This window comes from Polypterus senegalus, chromosome 10, assembly GCF_016835505.1.
Source record: "Polypterus senegalus isolate Bchr_013 chromosome 10, ASM1683550v1, whole genome shotgun sequence".
NCBI classification, from domain to species: domain Eukaryota; kingdom Metazoa; phylum Chordata; class Cladistia; order Polypteriformes; family Polypteridae; genus Polypterus; species Polypterus senegalus.
In genome coordinates this window covers 38,248,308-38,273,353 of record NC_053163.1, presented here as the reverse complement: position 1 = coordinate 38,273,353, position 25,046 = coordinate 38,248,308, and the positions used below count along the sequence as shown (strand labels likewise).

General features: G+C 38.2%; 1 protein-coding gene across 3 annotated transcripts in view; it reads right to left on the bottom strand.

The window, feature by feature from the left end:
- The window catches only part of atrx (ATRX chromatin remodeler), a 352,828-nt gene that overhangs the window by 255,946 nt on the left and 71,836 nt on the right, over positions 1–25,046 (bottom strand). For all 3 annotated transcript variants that reach the window (XM_039765743.1, XM_039765744.1, XM_039765745.1), the window contains one exon: positions 8,838–8,905. In XM_039765743.1, coding sequence (XP_039621677.1) covers positions 8,838–8,905 — 68 coding nt within the window. The remainder of the gene's footprint in view (positions 1–8,837; positions 8,906–25,046) is intronic.

The window sequence follows — 25,046 nt, the reverse complement described above, 5'->3', positions numbered from 1 at the left end:
TTTGTGCGGCCGTCTTCACCACTTGGAGAAATGTTCCCACTCACCTCATGGAAACGCTTGCATCAAGCATGCCTCAATGAATTTTTGAAGTGATCAACAATAACGGTGGAGCTACTCACTACTGAGTTCATGTTTGGAAGTTTGATTTCTGTTTTGGGGGCGTTTACGGGTTTTTTTGGAGGTGTGGTCCTAAACTTTTGATCAGCTGTAAAACAGCCTGTTTCAGTTTAATCATTGTTTTCATTAAATTGCATGCACAAAAAATGTTTTGTCTCACTCCCATTTCTTCTTGTTGCATGTTGAAGCTCTACTTGTTCAAGTGGTCTTAAACTTTTGAGAGAGAGACAGAGAGAGAGAGAGATACAAACCGGATTCCAAAAACGTTGGGACATTAAACAAAATTGTGAATAAAAACTGAATGCAATAATGTGGAGATGGCAAATGTTTTATTTGTAATAGAACGTAGATGACAGTTCAAACGTTTAATCCGAGTAAATGTATCATTTTAAAGGAAAAATATGTTGATTGAAAATTTCACGGTGTCAACAAATCCCAAAAAAGTTGGGACAAGTAGCAATAAGAGGCTGGAAAAAGTAAATTTGAGCATAACAAAGAGCTGGAAGACCAATTAACACTAATTAGGTCAATTGGCAACATGATTGGGTATAAAAAGAGCTTCTCAGAGTGGCAGTGTCTCTCAGAAGTCAAGATGGGTAGAGGATCACCAATTCCCACAATGTTGCGCAGAAAGACAGTGGAGCAATATCAGAAAGGTGTTACCCAGCGAAAAATTGCAAAGACTTTGCATCTATCATCATCAACTGTGCATAACATCATCCGGAGATTCAGAGAATCTGGAACAATCTCTGTGCGTAAGGGTCAAGGCCGTAAAACCATACTGGATGCCCGTGATCTCGGGCCTTTAAACAATACTGCACCACAAACAGGAATGCTACTGTAAAGGAAATCACAGAATGGGCTCAGGAATACTTCCAGAAACCAGAAACTGGGCCAGCGATCATTTAAAATGGAGTGTGGCAAAATCGAAGACTGTTCTGTGGTCAGACGAGTCACGATTCGAAATTCTTTTTGGAAATCTGGGACGCCATGTCATCCGGACCAAAGAGGACAAGGACAACCCAAGTTGTTATCAACGCTCAGTTCAGAAGCCTGCATCTCTGATGGTATGGGGTTGCATGAGTGCGTGTGGCATGGGCAGCTTGCATGTCTGGAAAGGCACCATCAATGCAGAAAAATATATTCAGGTTCTAGAACAACATATGCTCCCATCCAGACGTCATCTCTTTCAGGGAAGACCCTGCATTTTTCAACAAGATAATGCCAGACCACATTCTGCATCAATCACAACATCATGGCTGCGTAGGAGAAGGATCCGGATACTGAAATGGCCAGTCTGCAGTCCAGATCTTTCACCTATAGAGAACATTTGGCGCATCATAAAGAGGAAGGTGCGACAAAGAAGGCCCAAGACGATTGAACAGTTAGAGGTCTGTATTAGACAAGAATGGGAGAGCATTCCTATTTCTAAACTTGAGAAACTGGTCTCCTAGGTCCCCAGACGTCTGTTGAGTGTTGTAAGAAAAGAGGAGATGCCACACAGTGGTGAAAATGGCCTTGTCCCAACTTTTTTACAGGGCTCTGTAGGTTGATAATTTTCATTTCCATCAAACGATGTGGCATCCTTACGTTCCTAACACATTACCCAGTCTATATCAGTATAGATATCCAGGAGGATTTCTTTTTCCCATTGAGATCTGATGTGTTTTCAAAGTGTTCCTTTAATTTTTTTGAGCAGTGTATATATATATATATACATATACATATACATATATATACATACATACATACACATATATATACACTCACCTAAAGGATTATTAGGAACACCATACTAATACGGTGTTTGACTCCCTTCAGCCTTCAGAACTGCCTTAATTCTACGTGGCATTGATTCAACAAGGTGCTGGAAGCATTCTTTAGAAATGTTGGCCCATATTGATAGGATAGCATCTTGCAGTTGATGGAGATTTGTGGGATGCACATCCAGGGCACGAAGCTCCCGTTCCACCACATCCCAAAGATGCTCTATTGGGTTGAGATCTGGTGACTGTGGGGGCCATTTTAGTACAGTGAACTCACTGTCATGTTCAAGAAACCAATTTGAAATGATTCGAGCTTTGTGACATGGTGCATTATCCTGCTGGAAGTAGCCATCAGAGGATGGGTACATGGTGGTCATGAAGGGATGGACATGGTCAGAAACAATGCTCAGGTAGCCCGTGGCATTTAAACGATGCCCAATTGGCACTAAGGGGCCTAAAGTGTGCCAAGAAAACATCCCCCACACCATTACACCACCACCACCAGCCTGCACAGTGGTAACAAGGCATGATGGATCCATGTTCTCATTCTGTTTACGACAAATTCTGACTCTACCATTTGAATGTCTCAACAGAAATCGAGACTCATCAGACCAGGCAACATTTTTCCAGTCTGCAACTGTCCAATTTTGGTAAGCTCGTTCAAATTGTAGCCTCTTTTTCCTATTCATAGTGGAGATGAGTGGTACCCGATGGGGTCTTCTGCTGTTGTAGCCCATCCGCCTCAAGGCTGTGCGTGTCGTGGCTTCAAAAATGCTTTCCTGCATACCTCGGTTGTAACGAGTGGTAATTTCAGTCAAAGTTGCTCTTCTATCAGTTTGAATCAGTCGGCCCATTCTCCTCTGACCTCTAGCATCAACAAGGCATTTTTGCCCACAGGACTGCCGCATACTGGATGTTTTTCCCTTTTCACACAATTCTTTGTAAACCCTAGAAATGGTTGTGCATGAAAATCCCAGTAACTGAGCAGACTGTGAAATACTCAGTCCGGCCCGTCTGGCACCAACAACCATGCCACGCTCAAAATTGCTTAAATCACCTTTCTTTCCCATTCTGACATTCAGTTTGGAGTTCAGGAGATTGTCTTGACCAGGACCACACCCCTAAATGCATTAAAGCAACTGCCATGTGATTGGTTGATTAGATAATTGCAATAATGAGAAATTGAACAGGTGTTCCTAATAATCCTTTAGGTGAGTGTGTATGTATATATATATGTATGTATATATATATATATATATATATATATATATATATATATATATATATATATATATATATATATATATATATATATATAAATAAACACACACACGGCAGAAAAAGCATGGCGGCGACAGAGAATGAGAAGGGCGAAAGCGGATTGTTGAATGAAACAGATGAACCAGAATTGGTTTGTAAAACTGGTGCAACTTCAGTGGTGTGAAACTGGTTTGGTTTTCGCCTGTCAGATACCCAACAAAGCACAATTTTTTGTAGAACATGCAAGTGAGCCGTCATAGCGAACGGAGGAAACACCACAAATCTATTTCATCATTTGAACAGAAGCACTTGTTGGAGTACAACAAAGCTGTTAAAGCACGTGAAGAGGCATCCGCTTCAACTAGTGTGGTGGTGAGACCAAAGAAGCTGACTCAACAAACAATCGGCGTAGCTTTAAATAGCTGCACGCCTTATGACAAAAGTAGCAAACCCTGGGAACTAACTAATGCAGTGACACATTGTTTAGCCAGGGATATGATGCCCTTTCAGAGTGTGGAAATAGAAGGTTTCACAAAGATGCTTAAAAAGTTTGATCCACACTACAAGCTGCCCACCAATAAATACTTTTCTAAAGTCGCCTTGCCTGCTTTATATGAAGAGGTCCGTACTGAGGTGTCAAATGCATTATCTTCGGTGGAGTTTTTTGCGTCCACCACGGACATGTAGTCAAGCCGAACATCAGACCCCTACATGAGCCTCACAATACACTACGTGGACAAAGAGTGGAAGCTACAAAACAAGTGCCTTGAAACAATTTTTTTCCCTGAGGACCATACAGGGGAAAATATAGCCAAAGTCTTAAAAAGAGTTCCTCAGCTCGTGGAATCTTCAGGAGGAAAAACAAGTGTGTGTGACGACCGACAACGGGGCCAACGTTGTGAAAGCCGTCGCACTCAACAACTGGACCAGACTTTCATGCTTCGGACATCGCCTGCACATTGCAATAGGTAAGTTAATTATAACGCAGTGTTCTCCCTAGCATCTTTTAGCCGGGCGCTCCACCCGGCTAATTTAGTTCAGTGCCCGGCTGTCATCTGCATGACATTGTGAGATGACAGTCGCAGATCTGCAGGCACAGGCAAATCTAATGATCTGCAGAGATGGCAAGGGACGAGCGGGCGGGTGGGCAAATACTGCTAAAGCTAATAGCTGGTGTCGAGGCAGAGCACAGTTCACAAGCAAAGACTATAGGGAGGTGGGGTTTCGAGAGTGGGCTGTACATGGTAATAGCGGGGGTGTAGCAGCTTAATACAGTTGCAAGGAGTATGGAAAGGAGGGTGGGCGAGAGGGGGCTGTACATGCTAATAGCGGGAGTAAAGCGGCAGTTTACAATCAAAGAGGATGTGGAGGTGGGCAGGCAAGAGGAGGTCTGATAAAATAAAAAAAAAGTCTAGTGAAACCAGCCTGTCAGATATCAGAAAAAAGGCGTCAGGAAGTGATCTCTCTGTTCTTAGCGTCAGCGCAGTCTGTATAGTGCGGCTGAGCGTACAGCAGCTCTCTTCTTGTAAAGTACATAGCAAACCAATATATAGACATACAGTTGTTTAAGCATTAGGTGTGTTCTGTGTGCAAAAATCCTTGTAGCACTCACTGTGGTTAATGTTTAAAGTGACCCCATCTGCCGTTCTTATATTTGCTCATATTTGGACCTGCGTCCATATTGCAAAAAGTGTGCAGAAACCCTTGCAGCACACACCGTTTCCTGAGCAAAAGTTTTATCACTCAATTGCTGAGGGTTTTGTAAAGAAGCGTATTAGGGCCACAGTGAAGAAGAAAAAAAAATACGGACAAAGTGAAGAAAAAAAAAACTATATGTTGAGAATAAAGTTGAGATGTTGACTTTATCCTCGACATTTCCACTTTAATCTTGACGCTTATGACAAGAATAAAGTTGATATGTTGCTACATAATTTATGACGGGGGCTTGAGAAAATCTAGTAAATTAAACATTCATTTTAAGATGAAGTTTAGTTTATGATGTTCTACTGTACTTTAATGACAAACTACGAGAAAAAAGTCAACATGTCGAACTTAATCTCGAGATAAACGGCGAGAATAATGTAGAAATGTCGAGAATAAAGTGGAAATGTCGACTTTATGTCTAGATTAAAGTGGAAATATCGAGAATGCGTACCTGCCGTAGTGCAAGTGTGAACTGATTATCAGCATTTTCCATACAGTATAGGCTAGCAACAAAGAGAAGCAATTCTGCAAATGAATCTGAAGAAAATGGTTTAGGAAGCCTTGCACTAAAACAAACAGACTATAAATTTCCAAATAACTGCAAAGGCCCAGTGTGTTGAGAAATAAATTGTTAAACCAATAATTATCTTTGAGAAAGTATTTTAAAAATGAAAACCAAAATAAATGGAGGTGAAAAGTAATTGAAAATAAAATAAAAATTCAGGAATAACATTCAGAGTACCGGGGATCACCTGTGAGCTCGTCTTAAAACATTCTTTAGAAACAGTTGGAAAATGAATACAGCATCTCTTTTATATATTAATTTTAACTTGATTAACTTAGCTTAAACTGTGCCCATTTCATTGCTTCCCCTTTTATTTCAGAAAAAAAATATAAAATAGCATTACCTAATCAAGGGAAAACAAAAGACAGTCATTTAAACTCAGCTTTCCATTCCCAAACAACCAAGAGAGCTATACAGTTACAGAGCCCAATACATCACAATTCCAAAAAAAAGCTAGGACACTTTGTAAACTTCTAACAAAACCAAAGGTGTTCAAATCCTCTCTTATCCATTTTAAGCTTAATAAATTTCTATTATTTTACAGTTTGCAATGTTCTCCCACAGCAACTTTGTTGTTCTTTAAATGCATGCCCATTATGAATTTGGCACTTCCAAAAAAAAGTAGGGACAAGGCAATTTAAGGTAATTATGTAATGTTTAAGAAATATCCAAAAGACGTGCGTCACATATGTGCACTTGGGAGATCGGCTAAGGGATTAATCAAGGGTGGAAAAAAGGAAAGGGTCTGATGAAGTGCACTAACCAGTGTTCTCCCTGTTCTGCAGATCACCTGAACAGAAACCTGCCTAAAACTCCTCCAAGTTCCTGCCAAAATCTCCGACTGACCTCACTTCCATCTTGAGCACCCACGGACCTGCCTCTTCTTCACCCAGGACTATAAAAGCCTAGCATATTCCATTCCTTTTATGTTCCTATTTTCACACTGAACCAGACAGTTCTCTGGTACTGTTACTTGATTTGCCTAACAGTATGTATAATATACAGGGTGGATTCCCCAATTATTTCTCTGCCTTCTTTGGTCTTTTACAGGAGCTTTGGTATAGAAGGAGCACCCTGAATAGGATTATTGTTTACAATCAGGGATGGATCAAGATTCACCACTTTATGGAAAAACTGCATTACTGAATAACCCAGCAGTTCAAGAACATAATTCCTAAAGTTATGCGTACTAGTAACATAAAGCTTTCTGAAGTGCATGATATTAGGGAATGCAAAGAAACTTTGTTTCATAAAAGGCAAGATCAAACACTTCTGACAACACTGCATTAAAAACCAATTCGCTTCAGAAATGGATTTTGCAAAACTGCTGCCAAAAGTATCATCACTGCATCAGGAAATGCAAGTTTGTTTTTTTTTGTTTTTTTTTAAATTACACTAGAAAAAAAGTTTTATTTGAATTAATTTTGAACTTGGAGATCTTATGGAATTTTCGTACCAATTCGTAGTGGCATAGATGAAAGTACACTGAAGAATAAAATGTTATATTCTATTACAGATTTTCCATTATAATCATTTTTATCTTTGCTACCAGAGATGAAGAGCTAGTGGTTAAATAGTAACTGAAAAAAGCACTGGTGACAATGGACATCCTTGTCTAGTTTCATATTGTATATTTCATATTAATATTAACCAAGACTGCAGGACTAGTATATAATAATGCAATCCATGCAGAGTCAGACTCAAATTTGGGGAATCCAGTACATAGATATCCCACCTCAACGTCATCAAAAACTTTATTAGGACAGCACAATCTCTGTAAATATAGATTATGCTGGAACAAATTACATAAGTGCAAAGAACTGAATACCAATTTAACTCCTCCAGTTTGATTTTTTAAAATTTACAAAGGGAACGCTTTCTCTATCCCTTTAGTTAAATCTTTTGCCTAGATTTTAAAATTTTAAAAGTTGTCCTATTGATCTGTATCAATCTTTAGTAAGATTGAAATTGATGTTTACCATAATGTTATTGGTAGGAATTTATTATCTTTAGCTTTGATAAACATTGTTAACAATAATGATGCCAAGTTAACATTTTCTTCTATTATAAACCTACTAGACAGCTGTCTGGGCTTATAGATTTCTCACATCAGGCTTATAGTTTTTGACATCATAAACTTCAAACAATTCTACAATTAGAGTATTAAGGATTACGCTGTGATGTCTGCATTTTATCAAAATCATCCGTTGCTTGAAAATCAAAATTTTTACATGGTGAGGTCTATAAACATTTAATAGTATTCCTTAACTTTGCTGATTATTTCTTTGTGATCCATTAATTTTACTTCCAGTAGCACTCTTTAAATCTATGATTCATGTTTATGTATTTGTTATGCTAAAATCTTAACATCCTGTTCTTCATTTTCAAAACTTGTCCCATAAGAGTTAATGGTTGTTTTGTGGTAAAAAGATAAAATTCCAAATAAAGCCTTTTTCTAAAAGGCTCCTAATATGAAGATTTAGCAAATTCCTGATCAGCTCTAGACATCTTAGTAATGACCTATAAAGATCTTTTACTCTCCAATTTATGTTTATGTGAGACAAACGAAATAATCTGTACTCTTAGAACAACTCTCAGTGTTTCCTAGGGTGTTCCTAAAAAAGTTTTTGAAGCAACACTGGTCTGCATGAAAATAGCATAAATAAATGAATTTACACTCAAATTTTTGTACTGTATGTCTAATATTAATCTGTTAAGTTTCCAGGTGTAGGTTAGTTTTACAGGAGATAACGATCTCAGCTCCAGAGTAAGAGGGGCACAGTCAGAAATAACAATAATGTATCTTTAGGATATAATACAGGAAAGCAAGTTCCAATCAAATAAAATAACCAGTTCTTGAGCAACTATGACATAATAAAAATTATCTCCAAGGATTAGAGAGGTCATAAGCCTTAATAAACAATATAGTTAATGCTACAGTTTGAGATGTCATAGCTGCAGTTGCCAAGTACCTATCTACATCTGGATTTAACAGACAGACGTTTCCAGTAATAAGGTTATGAGTGGCCATACTGAGAAAACAATACTAACTTAAGGTTGAATTCTCAGTCATCCATATTCTGTGCATATATATTAGGTGAAATTAATTGATATTTGTATAGATTCGCCACAAATGTAATATATTGTTCTTTTAAAGACAGATATTAGATCAGTGGCAAGAAATAAAATAATTTCTGAAATATAAATTTCAACATCAACATCATTTTCTTGCCATAAAATTAAACATTTCATCAACACATTTTCTTTTGAGCTGAAACAGATCCTTATTTATTAAGTAGGTCTCCTGTAAAAAATAGTATTGCTGGCCCATTGCCCCATTTCCTTGGCCAAACACATTTTTAAAGATGAAATATTAGTAGACAGCAATATTAGCAAATTAATTTAAAAAATATTTTGAGCTTTACCTGCATTGTTCATCCATGCCATCTGCATCTTTACTTATATCATCACTCATGTAGTACTTGTAACATGTCTGTAAGAAAAAGTGTATTTCAACAGTTGAACATGACAAGTTTTCCATGAATTACAAATTAAAGTAGTCAATAAACATAAGGAACAAAATACATGTTGTAAATTAGTATTCTTTGTAATGTATTATTCAGTTATAAAGTATAGAAAGCCTTTCATTTGCAAACAAAAAAAGCTATTTTAAACATATCTTCAAATGCTTAGGAAGTTGTTCTGAAAATGGATTTCACATATCTAATTGTATTTCATATATAAAAAATATACAATATACTCAGTAATCTTGAAGTAATTTCCTGCTATTTTGAAGATATCTTCATGTGTACTTCAGTATCTTGAAATAAAATTCTAAATATCTAGATGTAATTTATGACATCTCACTTTAAGATATCAGGAAGTGAATTTAGATATCTCAAATAAGATTCATTGTATACCAGGGGTCTCCAACCTCACCCAAAGAGCTACATTTACAAAATGAAAATGGCCGAGAGATACTCATGCTTTCTAACGTTTATTCTAATAGCTTACTTCCCAAACAAACTGAATAAGCTTGTTCTGTATGAACATTTACAAAATGTTTGTGTGCCCAACTCACATTTTGCATTAAAGCATCACAAAAAATATTTAATTCACCTGCAAGTGCATTTTGTATGTTTGTATGCATTTTCTAGTGTCTCACACTATTAAATTAAAACATGAATGCTGTCAAAACAAAACAATGCAAATCCAAATACACATATATTCCGTATTTATTTGTCATTTTGTTATATGTCACTGTTTCACTTCACAAGAGTATTCACATGTCCAGTTGCATGGAACTGCATAGAGTCAACAAGAGAGGTGTATGGTGGAGTGTAGCCACTTAGGTTAACTCTTATGGAGTCATTTAAATGTTCATCTGTCAGTCTTGTTCTGAACTTTGATTTCATGACATTCATGTCAGAAAAGGCAGACTCACAGAGGTATGTAGACCTAAACAAAGCAGACATTTTCAGAGCTGCTTGGTGAAGATTCTTATAGTTATCTGGCTTTACTAAGCTCCAGAAATGCTGAGAATGCTGTTGAGACTTTAACTGCACATTATTTTGAAGGTTTACTAATATACAATATATAAAATCCAATGTATGTCTGTCTGTCCGCTTTAAACAAGAGAACTACTTAACAGATTTAGATTGGTTTTTTTTTCTATAATTTTCTTGAACATTCAGGCTGATTTTGCGACTTCTCTCATTTCGCTATGCATCATAGTTCGCGTGTGGTACCGATTTATTTACACAAATCTGAGAAACACACAGTGGGCCCTGGTTGGGGGCTCTACTCACTCACTCGGCAGCTTCGGGCCGTGTTCCTTAACTCCACTTAGTAAGCAAACAACAGAACAAATGAATTCAACTTTGTTTGATATTTAAAATAAAGTGTTACTTAGGTCTTCATGAGTTTCAGTCCAGATATTCTCTTAAGTGTATGCAACATTGAAAAGATAGATTGCAATTCAGATTGTGGATCATGATATGATTTTTTGGAAAGATGGCCCACCCCTAATTTGACTAATCAAGTTTTTAAATTTATGTAGGATTCATTAACCCTTTGGCGAGCTACTTGTACAGGGGGTGCAAGCTACCGATAGTTCGCAAGCGACGTGTTGGGAGACCTCTGTTGTATACTATATCTGAAATACATTTTAAGAGATATTGATTAAGTCACAAAAAAAAAAAAAAGCAGAATTTATGATATCTTGATTACATTGTATGGGTGGCATGGTGTCACAGTGGTAGAGCTGCTGCCTTGCAGTAAGGAGACCTGGGTTCACTTGCCGGGTCCTCCCTGCATGGAGTTTGCATGTTCTCCCCGTGTCTGCGTGCGTTTCCTCCAGGTGCTCCGGTTTCCTCCTACAGTCCAAAGACATGCAGGTTAGGTGCACTGGCAATCCTAAAATTGTCCCTAGTGTGTGCTTGGTGTGTGGATGTGTGTGTGTGTCCTGCCCGGTGTTTGTTTCCTGCCTTGCGCCCTGTGTTGGCTGGGATTGGCTCCAGCAGACCCCCCCGTGACCCTGTGGTTGGAATACAGTAATCAGTACAGTGGGGGGATGGAATAGCCGGCTGCTTGCAGCCTCATTTTTATCAGCACATTTAGATGACAAAAGACGCTGGTGGAGAGCTGTGAACGATTTTTAGAAGCGATTTAAGGTGGGACGGATTTACGAGTTTTTTCATAGGTTCTGGTAATTCTAGTGTTAATAACAGGGACAACTGTTAAGTAATATGAAATCGGTAGATAAGTTTACAGTTACTGTATAGCGAAGTACACGTACCTATATATGATGTGAGGATGGTGATGAATATGCTGTGCAGTAAAAATAATGACGATGAAGGTGAAGATAATTTTTACTGTGCAGCCGATGACTGTATTTTACGTCTCTTCAGATGGCGGTGCCATTTCCTGGGGCACCTCTTCCACGGTTTCCGAAGGTGTATCCATAGTAGTAGTAGGAACTGTCTCTTTTTTGCGAGGCTGCAAAAACATTGTGATCGGCAGCTGGTGCCGCTGCGTCTTTTTCTGGTCGAAGAGCAGCTTGTAGGCGGTCATGACGTCGTCGACCTTGTTGCAAAATTGGACCGATCGAACCATATCGTCGTCCCATTCCATTCCATTCCATTCCATTCCATTCCCATTCTTGCAGATCCTTAGCCAGTCTTGCAGCCACAGCCGCGAACGTTCTCCCTTCCTTCAACATATCCAGAAGTTTTACCTTCTCAGCGATCGTCATCATTCTTCGTTGGCGTTTAGGCTCAGCACCAGCCTTGAAAGAAGGAGCACGTTTGGGAGCCATTGCAGGGGATGAAAATTGAAGCGAAGTTCAATACAAAGAAACCACAAAAAAAAAAAAAAAATCACACACAGTACAGTGTAAAGTAAACCGCTCGGCGAGAAAGCTTGAATCGAAATGTCCGTGACAGAGACACAAGGGGAGGTGCTGTGGGATCTAGGCATCAGTCAAAGCACCAATCACGGGCCTGATTAGAAAGCGGGAAGCTGTGATTTGTCGCTCCTCCCATGTACCAATCACAGCCCATGTTACAACACACTTTGTCACCGAACTTGTTTTGTTGTTCTTAGACTAGGAAATACTACTACTATATTTAAAAACCCGCAAAGTCGTGAATCCGCGAAAAGTGAACTGCGAAGTAGCGAGGGATTACTGTATAGCAGGTTGGATAATGGATGGATGATTACATTGTAATATAAATTAACTACACTTTTTGGAGATATCGGAAATGTAATATTTATATACACAAAATTCATACTGAAATATCTGTGAATAGGCAGATTTTTGGAGATTTGCAAATCATTTTAAGATACCTTAAATGTATCTAAAGACATTGCGATGATAGTTCAGCAATACTAAATGGAACAGAAACCGGCAAAGAAAATCACAGATCTAATTTTACAGTTTCAGCTCTCTGTAATTACAAGTTCTGAAGTGCATTTTTGAAAAAGTCGATGCAGAATATAAAGAACTACTGTGTTTCATTACTGTCTGCAAAAAGTTAATTAGAAAACTGTTGATAATTCATTTTGATTAATTGTATGTTTCCTTGTAACTTTTTTAAGAGGTTGATAACGCTTGAGCAAGTGTACAGATGTACAGATTCCTGTGGGAGAAGCAGTTTGCAGAGTTCTGTGCCAGTCAACTCCATTGACTCAAAAAACACACCTCAAATCCACAGTCATTCCCAGTTTGAAATAAAAACTTACACCATCAGATCTGGGGTGGTGGGGGGTTTGTATTGTGATTGTGATTGAAAGAATAAAAGTGAGAAAAAAACGCTAACTTTTACAAGTACTATAAACTTACACCGGCTGTTACAGACAAATCAAATGTACGTTTTTATTGTATAATATTAACAATAAGAGCAGCTCAATGCTCAAAATGGTAACTATGCGAGGCAACCGATATCGAACCAGCGACCTTTTAATTACAAGTCAGCAGTTCTTACCACTGCACCACGGAAGCTGTCATATTATACTTGTACCTTTTGTGAGAGTGTTTGATATTTGGACTTTAGCCTTCACACATTATACAGTTCATGTCTACATTTTGTCATTTATTACTAAAAGTTTCTGTTTTAACAATGTGTTTACATAGATTGTTGTACCTGTAGACATGGAACACACATGAAATGTATGTATTCCAAATGACGATATGTTATTCACTCTCTACATCTCCAGGTAATTCCCTCCAACATAAACACTAAGTACTGAGAATCTTCTTTGCGACATGAGCTGCACTGTTTGGGCAGATGGGCTGCTTGTGTTGATCGACACATTTACAAGACAAAAGACACTGACAGAGAGGTACAAAGGGATTTAAGGTGGGCCAGGATTACGAGTTTTTTCGCAGGCTTTGATAATTCTAGTGTTAAGTCATTCCTCATTATTTCCAAGCTTCGTCTGAGAGTATTCAACAAAGTCCGTATCTTGGATAGCCAAGGTATTCGCCATCATTCAAGAATCATAGAAGGACTGAACAATTAATTGATTTCAAATTGAAATTACAATTTAAAAGAACGCAATCAGCAATTCACAAAGACTACCATTTGGGATATATGTTACGCAGTGTGTCAAAAGCAGAATCGGTGATCCATTCTCTAACATGTGTCCTTCTAGCAAGTATGATCTCATCAAACCCAAACTGGTTAATAGTAGACAGTACCTCAGCATTACCTTTGGCAGAAATTTGTGTGTATCTTACCAATGTGAATGGTTAATAATTACTAGGGCTGTAACGATCAGTCGACGTAATCGACAACGTCGACTACAAAAACTCGTCGACGCGTATTTTTTTTGTTGACGCGTCATAAACAGAACCTTCAATAGAGGCTCCAGTCACAAAGAACCATATTGGTTTTTGTAACTGCAATGCACTACATGAATGTCTGGGGGCAGTTACGTTTGTTATTGTTTGTCAAGACTGCACACAGTCCTACCAATGAAGAACAACATCTGAGGAGAAGAAGAATGTAGAGGAAAATAAACGTGTTTGCAATGACGAGTCGGATAAAGGAGATGGAAAAAAATTGAGACAGAAACTTTCTAAAATATGGGAGCACCTCACCGAAAAAGGAAAAAAAAGCTTGAATGCAGATTATGCAAAGTGGAGCTTTCTTTTCACGGCAGCAAAACCACGATGCATGAGCATCTGAAACAAAATCCTGGGGCTGTGATGCAGCCATCTCTTGAGAGGTAAATTTGAGGGTGTAAAGTTAGTGTCACGTGTTAACGTTGATGTTTGTACTATAATGTGTATATTAAGGTATCAACAATGATAGTTAACCCTTAAACTGCCACATACTTTAGGGGTTAATGCACCCCTGGACATCAAATACTTTTTAGCTGCACTTTTTAAGTGAATGTCACAATTCACAAAGAAAATGTGAAATTTTAATTGAACACATTTTTTTAATGCAAAGAGCATCATAATTACTGCAACACTGATCATTTTACATACTGCAAATGAACTGTAAAAACTATAAAAAACTATAAAAAAAAAAAAACTACTGCAACAATCTATTATTATATGTTCAAGGTGCAACTGACGCCACTGATGAAATTCAGTAAATCATTGCGCCAACTGCGCTTGAACTGGTTGCATGCCAACACGCAGGGGTAAATGCTGATGACTGCAGGCTTGTCTAGTGCAGCAGCCGAATCCCAGAGACAGTGGTGCTGCAGTTCTGCCGAAGCCGGCAGTGGTCGTGAGCTGGCTGCTCAACAAATATACGGTACGGACTGATCAGCTCCGGAGTGCTGGCAAATTGCTTTGTGAAGCAAATATAGCCAGTTGTGGGGTTCAATGAATCTACGTCACCGAATATACTAATCCCCGCGTGCTGGCAAATTGCACCAAGACACGACTATAGACGGTTACAGCATTCAATGAATACACAATCGCCGAATATACTCTGCTCCGGCGTGCTGGCAAATTGAACTGAGAAACAACTTTACCTGGTTGCGGAGTTCAATGAATGTACGTTGCCGCATATACTCGGCTTCGGCGTGCTTCCAAATTGCACTGGAAACCGACTCTAGCCAGTTGCGGCATTCAACGAATGTACGTTTACAAATATACTCAGCTCCAGCATTCGGACAAATAGCATTGGGAACCGACTATAGCTGATTCCAGTGGTTTAAGGGTTAAGTGGATATAATTTCAGTAATGTTTGCTAACATGTTTGGAGCTATAGTAAACGAGTGAATAGAACTAGCTGAGCCGTCCAAGTTTTTTTTTTTTTCTTCTTCTTTTCTTGCATAATATTTGAGTTCATATGCATAGTAAACCATCTCTAACTAACATTAGGTAACTTGTGTTTTGGAGCATATCAGTAATTAGCTTGTTACATATTTTAGTCCGTTATTTTTTTATTTTGGCATAATATAGTACATGATATGATAACCTACAACACTTTTCCTTCACATTGTGAGGATTAAAACATCTTTCTCTGTTGCTCTTTATGTTTCAGTGGTACTAGGGAAAGGCGTTTAGATGAGTTTATCCTGAAGAGAGGCTCTTGCACTGCTCAAATGGCTGAAGTGTTTACAGAAAGCATCCTGAACATTATTGTCAATGACATGTAACCTATATCTATGGTTGAAGATCAGGGCTTCATGCAGATGATCAACACATTTCATCCAGGCTACACCTTACAATCCAGAACTCATTTTACAAAGCTCATTGAGGGAAAGTATGAATCTGCTATTACTCAGATGAAAACTGTTCTTAAATCAGCCAAGAACAAGATTGCCCTGACAGCTGATGCCTGGACCAGTGTTGCCACAGAGGCTTATCTTGGTATCGCTTGCCAGTTTATAAGTGATGATTGGAATCTCATTAGCTTCAGTCTCACAACCATGCCATTAGAAAAACGACACACTGGGACAAACATTGCCACAAGGATTAAGCAGGCTGTGGAAAAGTTTGAGATCCCTCCAAGCAAAATTGTGGCAGTTGTTCATGACAATGGCTCCAATGTTGTCCTGGCTGCTAACACCTTGCAGGAAAAACATGTACAGGCCACACTTTGCAGTTGGTGATCAATAATGCACTGAAACACCCTCAGATCAGTAAAGCACTTGGAGCACCAATGTGTCTTGTAGAGCACTTTAAACAAACTGGCATCAAGCAAGCTGAAGACCAAGCAGAAACAGATGGGGACCCAGGAGAACAAACTTTTCCAAGATGCCTCTACCAGGTGGAAGAGCACTTATATGATAACTCGCCTCCTGGAACAAAGATGGCCACTGACTGCAACTCTGTCTGACCCAACAGTAACACAAAGAGGGAAACAACACCATTACCTCAAAGCTGACCTCAAGGCTTCTGAAATACACCCACACTGCTTATGATACAGCTACTTCAGAGAAGATACTGCACATTGGTCAAGAGAGGTCACCTTAAAAGATGATGATCGCAACTGTACTAGACCAACATTTTCGAAAGTTGAAATTCCTGAAACCAGAAGAGAGGTTCAGTGTTCAGAACAAAATACGGGCTCTGGCCCTCCAGTCCATGAATGGGAGTATTACTCAAAACAACCAGTTTGCCACAGGGCACAAAGAAGCAACAAGACCAGATGATGAGGGTGCTTCAACTTCAGCTGAGAGAACTTCAAATAAAGTTTATGGTTTGTTTATTTAGTCATGTTTACACAAGAAAACATGAAATTTGTATTCTCAGCTACATCTAATAACAGACAGAATGAAATAAAACAGACAAACAGAAACAAGAAAGTTTAAGGTAAGGCAGTTAGATAATACATATTTACACCAAAAAAATAAAGGTTACAGGATATATATCAAAACCTTAATCATTATCTCCGATATTTCTTATTGAAAAGTCATATGGCACTAGGAAGAAGTTCCTGGAGTGATTTGTGTGGGTTTTCAAAGCGACTATCCTTCCTGATTTACTGAACTTTAGTTCTACATGTAATGGATGACTGTCATCAGTTGAGATGATTTCTAGTTTCTTTAACATTGCCCTCTGACACACACTAGTCAAACTGGATCTTACTGCGATGAAAGGACAACATGAGGACCTTGTCTACTTTAAATAGTTTGAGTTTATGGAGAAGAAATAAGCACAGGTTGCATTTAGAAAATATTTTTTTTGAATACCAGTTAAGATTGCTATCTAGGTAAGTTCCTAAGTATTTATATTCAGTCACTATTTCTACCTCCTCTCCCAGAACTACAATAGGTGAACATACAGATTTCTGTCTCTTAAAATCAAATATCATTTTTTTGGTCTTTTTTACATTCAGAGTGAGAGGGATTTTATTGCACCAGTTTACCATATAGACCACTTGATTCAGATAGTGGCTTTCATCCTCCCCAGATATGCGTCCTATGAGCATGGTGTCATCAACATACTTGATAATGGGACAGTGGTCATTGTTCTGTCTCAGGTCACTTGTGTACAGAGTAAACAGTAATGGTGTAAGACACACCCCTGCGAACTTCCTGTGTTTGAATGAATGATTATTGAAAAAGTGTCCTGTACTTTAACTGTCTATGAAAGATTTAAAAGAAAGTTCTGAATCCATAGTGTAATAAATGGGTTTACATTCATACTGTTCAATTTCTCAATTAGTATATGAGGCTGTATGGTATTGAACGCTGAAGAAAAATCCAAAAATAGTGCTCTGACATATGAACCAGGCTGATCAAGAAAGGTGTAGATTTGATGTAAGATAACAAGCAGAGCATCTTACACACTTCTGTTTGCACAATAAGAAAATTGATTGTTGTCTTGAAAAGATTTTGTCTCTGTCATTAAAATGTTTTTCACCAAATGTTCAAAGCATTCATTGGAATTGATGTAAGTGCCACTGGTCTGTAGTCATTTAAACAGCTTGGCCTAGAAATCTTAGATACAGGGGTAATGATTGATTGTTTCCACAGATTAGGTACAATACCACAATTCAGAGACCAGTTAAAAAGCAACTGAAAAACTGGAGAGAGCTGCTTAAAGCAAGACTTTAGGAGCTCTCCATTTCAGTTAAACTGAACCCCATCATAGCAGAATTTCTGGTGTTTTTATAAAGCATCTTCTTTATTTCTATATTTTGGGTGCTGAAATCACTTGTTTCAAATCTGTCAAAAATGTTATTCAGTTCATCTACTAAAATCTTGTGGTCTTTGTTAGCTGGAAAATTCACATTCTTTTTAGAGCCCAGTCCTGTAATTGTTTCTGTCCCTTCCAGACTGGCTTGAGATTGTTATCATTAAACCACCTCTTGATTTATTCCCCATACATCTTTATATTTTGTTTAATTAACCTCTTAATCCTTTGCTGTAAAATCCGCTTATCTACTATCTTATTTTCTTGATGTGCATGCTGCTTTTCCAATTGTAATGCTTTAAACTCTTCCATGGCTTACTGTTTGGGTACAACTTGACAGTTTCTTCCTTAATGATCATAGGCTCACAGAATTTTATATATTCACTGACAGTGTAAGTGGCCTAATTCAGTGAGGATATCAGCACATCCCAATTTGTGCTGGAGAAGCATTCCTGCAGTTCCTCTACACTGTATTTGCACCAGTTTTGTGGTTTTCTTGTTTCAGTTTCTGTTTGTATAGATTTCTACTAGCTCTTGATTCACTGCTTGGGTGTGACTCAACAGACAGTGACAGTGAGAATACTGAAGGAGATGCTCACCAACAACTGATCACTAAAGATTTATTTATTGAAATAATAGTTCATATTAAACATGTCAATATTAAGCATTTCAGATGTAGCCAACTGGCTAATTTTTATCTGTTATCCCATGCCAGGTGTTGATCTTCTTTGGAGAGCAGCCCATCCCATAAGACAGAAAATAAAGCAAAGTATCCCATTATTTCCTTATTGGCAAAACCATTCTTATGTATTCCTGCTACCTCTACTCCCTCTGAGCATCTCTTCTCAGCAGCTGGGAACACTGTCTCAAAGAAGAGAGCCAGCCAACCTCACACCAAAGCATGTCGAAATGCTCACGTTCCTGCACTGCAATCAGGAATATATGAACTGAATCTTTTATAAACTGTACATTATTGTTTTATTTTATTTGAATTGAAGCGTTATTTAAACTTTTGGACTTTAAGACAGACCAGTAGCCATTTTTGGTTAAGTTAAATGCACTTTTTTTGTTTAAAGACTATGTGCACTTTAGTTTGTATTGTTTAATGTTACTCTCACTGCACCTCCTTCTTTCAGCTGCTCCCGTTAGGGGATGCCACAGCAGATCATCTTTTTCCATATTACTCTCACTGCACCACTCGAAGTATTTATTTCACTATAGCTGATCAGAAAGAGAATTATCGGTACACAGCATCTTGCACACGCTGCCTCAACCATGCGGTCTATTGAAGTGCTCTCATACGACAAACGCTTCAGAGCCTTTCCTATAGGAAATAGCAGTTCAAAAACAGTTTCAACCCAAGAACTATAAATGCACTCAATCAGTCCATCAAGTGCTCCTTGTAGAACTGTTTGTAGATATTAGTGTAATCACCTCACTGTAAACTTGCACTACAGTCATAATATTGCACAACCTGAGCCACTTTATAAAGCGCGTATTTACATATGATGACGATATCAGTTTTAAGATGAAATGCAGCAAAATATCTATTATACAGATAAAACTTTAACTTCATTTAAATAATCCATTTGTTAATAACTAAACATGTGAGGACACGGTGTCGCAGTGCTAGCGGCAAGCTGGCGCCCATTCAGGGATTGTTCCCGCCTCACGCTGTATTCTTGCTGGAACTGGCGTGACACTGGATGGATAGAATAATTAAACATGTACTGCGAAGATATTTCTGTGTTCCTTAAAAGTTTTGAAGAATCTGAGCTCTAAGCTTACAGATGGCAATGTCTATTACTGAGCTTATTGAGTGGCGATTGGTCACTTGGAGAAAGAAAAGGAAGGACAGGAATTGGAGATTAGTATGTTTGAAAGAGACAGTACTGCTGCAATAAATAATTCCATCGAAGGTCACGCACGGCACAGCAAGCATCTTGCGTGAGGCAGGAACAATCTCTGGACAGGTTGCCAGCTCATCACTATCACTGCGTCACAGTATTCCCATGTTTAATATCAGGCTTTAATTCCTATCATTATGAAAACAACAAGCATACATCTCATTATTTAAATTATTCAGAGAGCTCTAATATCATGAATGCAAAGGATTCTGTGTCCTGTTGGAGGAAGAGAAAGCCCATTTAAAAATTGCGTAGTGATTCACACACACACACAGCACATATAGGGTGGTCCAGATCTAATTATGCAATTTTCATTACGCTATAACTTAAGTTTATTACACAGAAAATCACCCGAAAAATCCCGGACCATCGAGAAGTGTGCGAAATGACGACATGAAGAATCATCTTTGCGCCGAACTCTAATCATCCCCACATAAATCAAAGTCATCCAGACGATCTGGATCTGCATAATTAGATCTGGACCACACTGTAGAAGAACAAATACAATACAAAGCATTTGATGTGCTATTTTAATTACGATGGTATTTGAGAAACTAGTAAATTAAAGATTGTAAGATGAAGTTTATGATGTTCTACTTTAATGACAAAATAAACTTTGTGATTATCGCGGAATTTTCGAGATTAATGTTACGTGCTTTTTTTCCCTCTCTGTGCCTTTTTTTTTTTAAACTCTGTACCCTAATAAAGCTTCCATATGACTTTCAGACAGTGGGCTACGACTCGCCTTTTCACGGTGACTTTGATATCTGAAAACTTTTTTTTTTTATTTCAGGCACTGTGAACTTGAACTTTCCAGTTTCTCCGACACTTTGTCACTTGAGCAACTTCTTTTTCTTGTTTATACCACTGTTTAAACCAGTGTTTCTCAAATAGTGGGACGCGCCCCCTTGACCTTGGGGAACATGTTTTTTTATTTTTCTTTTAAATTTTTTTTTAATTTAGAATGCACTTTAAATCTTTTCTGTTACATTTAATAAAGCTATTCTTTGTTGTAAACTGGTCCATATTTCTTTCTTTTTTATTCTCTTATACGTTAATAAGGATACAGTGTTATGCAGAGGTGTACTTATAACAATCTTATAGACAAATGATACTATTTATAGTCGCGGGGGGCGCGAGATGTTTTCTTCTTCCTAGGGGGGGCATGACAGAAAATAATTGAGAAGCACTGGTTTAAACCAACAAATAGTACGTTTTTCCTTGCCTCCACTTGGTATTCGCTGAAATTGTTCTATTTTCCCCCATGCTTCTGCCATTACCTTGTCACAGAACGCTGAGCCTAAGGGCTATTTTTATTGATTTGCATATTCAAAGAGGCATATTTCTGGGAGGAGCTGGGGAGTGGTAGCAGGCACGTGCACCTGCATTACTTTTCACGCTGACTGGGATTTTTTCTGTGCGTACGAACACTGCCGCTTTAGTCTGTACACCATGTTTTAGTGTGAGTTCTATGCACGGCGTTATGCATGAGGCCCCTGGTCTTTGTCTAGGTGTTCATGGGCAAACTTTACTCTTGCCCTGATGTTCTTTTTCAAAGGTTTCCTCATGGCACACCTTCCATGTAAGTGTAATTTGTTCTAATGTGTGCAATTTCTTTCCAATAGAAAACTCATGTATTTTGACATCAACAGCAGTAAAGAGCTATTTGTGGATTCTGTGATGTCATATAATGAAATCCTACAGTTTTTACAGACATCCTTTAGTGATGTGTCCACATATGTTAAAGAAACATTTTATTGGAGTTGTACTTACTTTTTCACAGTATAGCAAGAGTTTAAAGTCCATAAAAGCCTAAACAGTTAGCAAGTTATATTCTGTAAATGGAAAAGGTTGCCAATGAGCCTTGAATAAGATTCAGATTGAAGGGTTTTGTGACAGAAGCCTAAATACACCACATGCCATTTCAACTTTTCACTGCTCCACCTGATGGTTTTACAAAACAGTCCAGTCATAAGCAGTTCAAAATCATGCAGTATACTGCAGTCTACACACCACAAAATAATGCAGCATTCCTTGCGTATTTTGAATGACTGCCTCTGTCCATACATTTGCATGTATATATTAATAAAATTGTTTATTATTTTTATAATTTTAAAAACCTATTTGTGTGTGTGTGTTTATAAAGATCCTTTTGTCTTTACCTTCATTAACATAAAGTATATTTATTTTTCTAGTTGCTCTAAAGTCCACTGCAGCTACAATAAAAATACCAGCCTGACAGAAAATAGTAACTGTTGTCTGGGGAACAGACCAGTGGTAGTGATATAGATTGGCTACCAACCACTGGTGCAGAATGATCTCTTTAGTTTTACATTTTTAATAATGCCTTTATTTATGCATTTAGGTTATTTCTTTAGTCTTTTCATTTGATTTGTTATTGGAATATAATTATTTTGGGCCTGGATCACAGTGGCTCTGAAGCAACCCCATTTTTTATTTTATTTTTTTTTTTTTTATGTTTCATTTTTTCCTTTAGCATTTTTAGATGTGTCCTTTATCAGGATTCTCAAATTTTTGAGAATGTGCGTTTTCGTTAGTGTTAAAACATTGTACTTGCTGCTGTTCAAATTATCAGTACCTTGAGATATTCCAATCACAAAATCTCTTAGAATTTTTATACTTACAAGACCCACAATGACTGAAGACTCTAATTTGGCCTGGCATATATGAGAGAGAGAGAGAGAGAGAGAGAATGTGTGCAGTTTGTTTAAATTTGTGCAGCCAAGGATTGGTTCTAACCCAACAATCCAGGCTACCAACGTAGGTCCCAGCCATCCGATTTCAACCAGAAGAAAAAAGTAATGGATGAAAAATTATATACAGTGGAACCTCGGTTTGCGAGTAACTTGGTTTACGAGTGTTTTGCAAGATGAGCTAAATTTTTTAATAAATTTCTTGCAATACGAGTAGTATGGATACACTCCAGTCAGCTTCAGTCACACCTTACGCATTACAATTTATTTGAGAAATTCCAGTCTGGCTTTCGCACTGGTCATAGTACAGAAACGGCACTAACACGGGTTGTAAATGACATTCTGATATCCTCTGATGAAGGAAACTCCACTGTAATTATGTTGTTGGACTTAAGTGCAGCATTTGACACCATTGACCATTCTATTTTACTGCACAGGCTAGAAAACGATGTTGGGCTTACAGGCGCCGTGCTCGCTTGGTTCAGTTCTTATTTATCAAATCGATTCCAGTATGTACAGAAATGTGCAGACAGTACATCATTATACACAGAAGTTCAATATGGTGTCCCGCAGGGCTCAGTACTGGGACCTTTACTGTTTTCACTTTACATGCTTCCACTGGGATCTCTCATTAGGAAACATAATGTTAATTTTCACTCGTATGCAGATGACACCCAGTTATACCTTTCATTTAAATCAAATGAAGTTTCTCCGATGTTGTCTTTAATTAGTTGTGTTAGTGAATTAAAGGAATGGATGAATGAGAACTACTTGTCTTTAAATACAGATAAAACAGAGATGTTAATTGTTGGAGGGAATGACGCTGATCACAGCAATATTTTGTCGTCATTTAACTCAGTTGGAATCCCAATTAATTTTACTGAATCAGCCCGCAATCTAGGAGTTATCTTTGATTCTAGCATGTCATTTAAAGCACATATTACAAAGTCGTCCAAAACATGTTTTTTCCATCTTAAAAATGTTAGGAAATTAAGGCTTTCTAAATAAACAGGATTGTGAGAAATTAATTCATGCATTTATCTCTAGTAGGATTGACTACTGCAATGCGGTGTTCACTGGCTGTTCAAACTGTTCTCTATACAGCCTCCAGTTAATCCAAAATGCGCTGCAAGAATTATTACAAGAACAAGAAAATATGAACACATAACTCCAGTTCTTAAATCTTTACACTGGCTACCAGTTAAGTTTAGGGCAGATTTCAAAATCCTCCTTTTAACATATAAAGCATTAAATGGCCAAGATCCGGCTTACTTGTCTGAACTTATCATGACTTACAAACCTAAAGGCACATTCAAGATATCAAGATGCCAGTCTGCTTAGGATTCCAAGGATTAATAAAATAACAGTGGGAGGTTGAGCTTTTAGTTACAGGGCCCCTAAACTGTGGAATGGTCTTCCTGCTTCCATAAGAGATGCCCTTCAGTCTCAGCCTTTAAATCCCGGCTGAAGACTCACTACTTCAGTTTAGCATATCCTGACTAGAGCTGCTGATTAACTGTACATACTGCATCTCTGTTGTTAGTCATTAGCACTAAAACATAAGTAACATGATAATTATATTTGAATACTAACCCTCACCTATTCTGTTTCTTTTCTCGGTACACAAATGTGGCAATTGGTGCCACGGCCCACCTGCCAAGTTGTTTGCCTGCCTATGGTAAAGTCATCCCTGTTGGAGGATCACAGGAATCATGGAAAAGAGGGGTCCTTTCATCGGAGCAACGTTTCAGCCGTGGAATGGCCAAATGGGGAGGCAGCTAGATGGATGAGGTCTCCAGGACTCTAAAAATATCCAAACCTAATTATGTCATATCATCTACTGTTAAACCGGACTTCTAAAATTTTTATTATTATGCTGTATTAAGGAATTGTTCTGTTCTGTATATTGTATTGTATTGACCCCCTACTTTTGACACCCACTTCACGCCCAACCTACCTGGAAAGGGGTCTCTCTTTGAACTGCCTTTCCCGAGGTTTCTTCCATTTTTTCCTACAAGGTTTTTACTGGGAGTTTTTCCTTGTCTTCTCAGAGAGTCAAGGCTGGGGGGCTGTCAAAAGGCAGGGCCTGTTAAAGCCCATTGCGGCACTTCCTGTGTGATTTTGGGCTATACAAAAATAAACTGTATTGTATTGTATTGTACTTTGTCTGCTGAGTGTCATGTGATCAAAACTGAGCTGATGGTTCTTCTCTCTATCTCGCCGCACGTCTCTCTCTCTCTCTCTCGCTCGCTCGCCACGCGTCTTATACTCTTTCTCCTTATCTCTCTCTCTCTCTCTCTCTCTCTCTCTCATGTCCGCGATCTTTTTGGATACGCTTATACGGCAAACTGCTACAGTGCTGGGAGACTGTGATTGAATTGGGACACTCTTCCGCGTGTCGTCCCG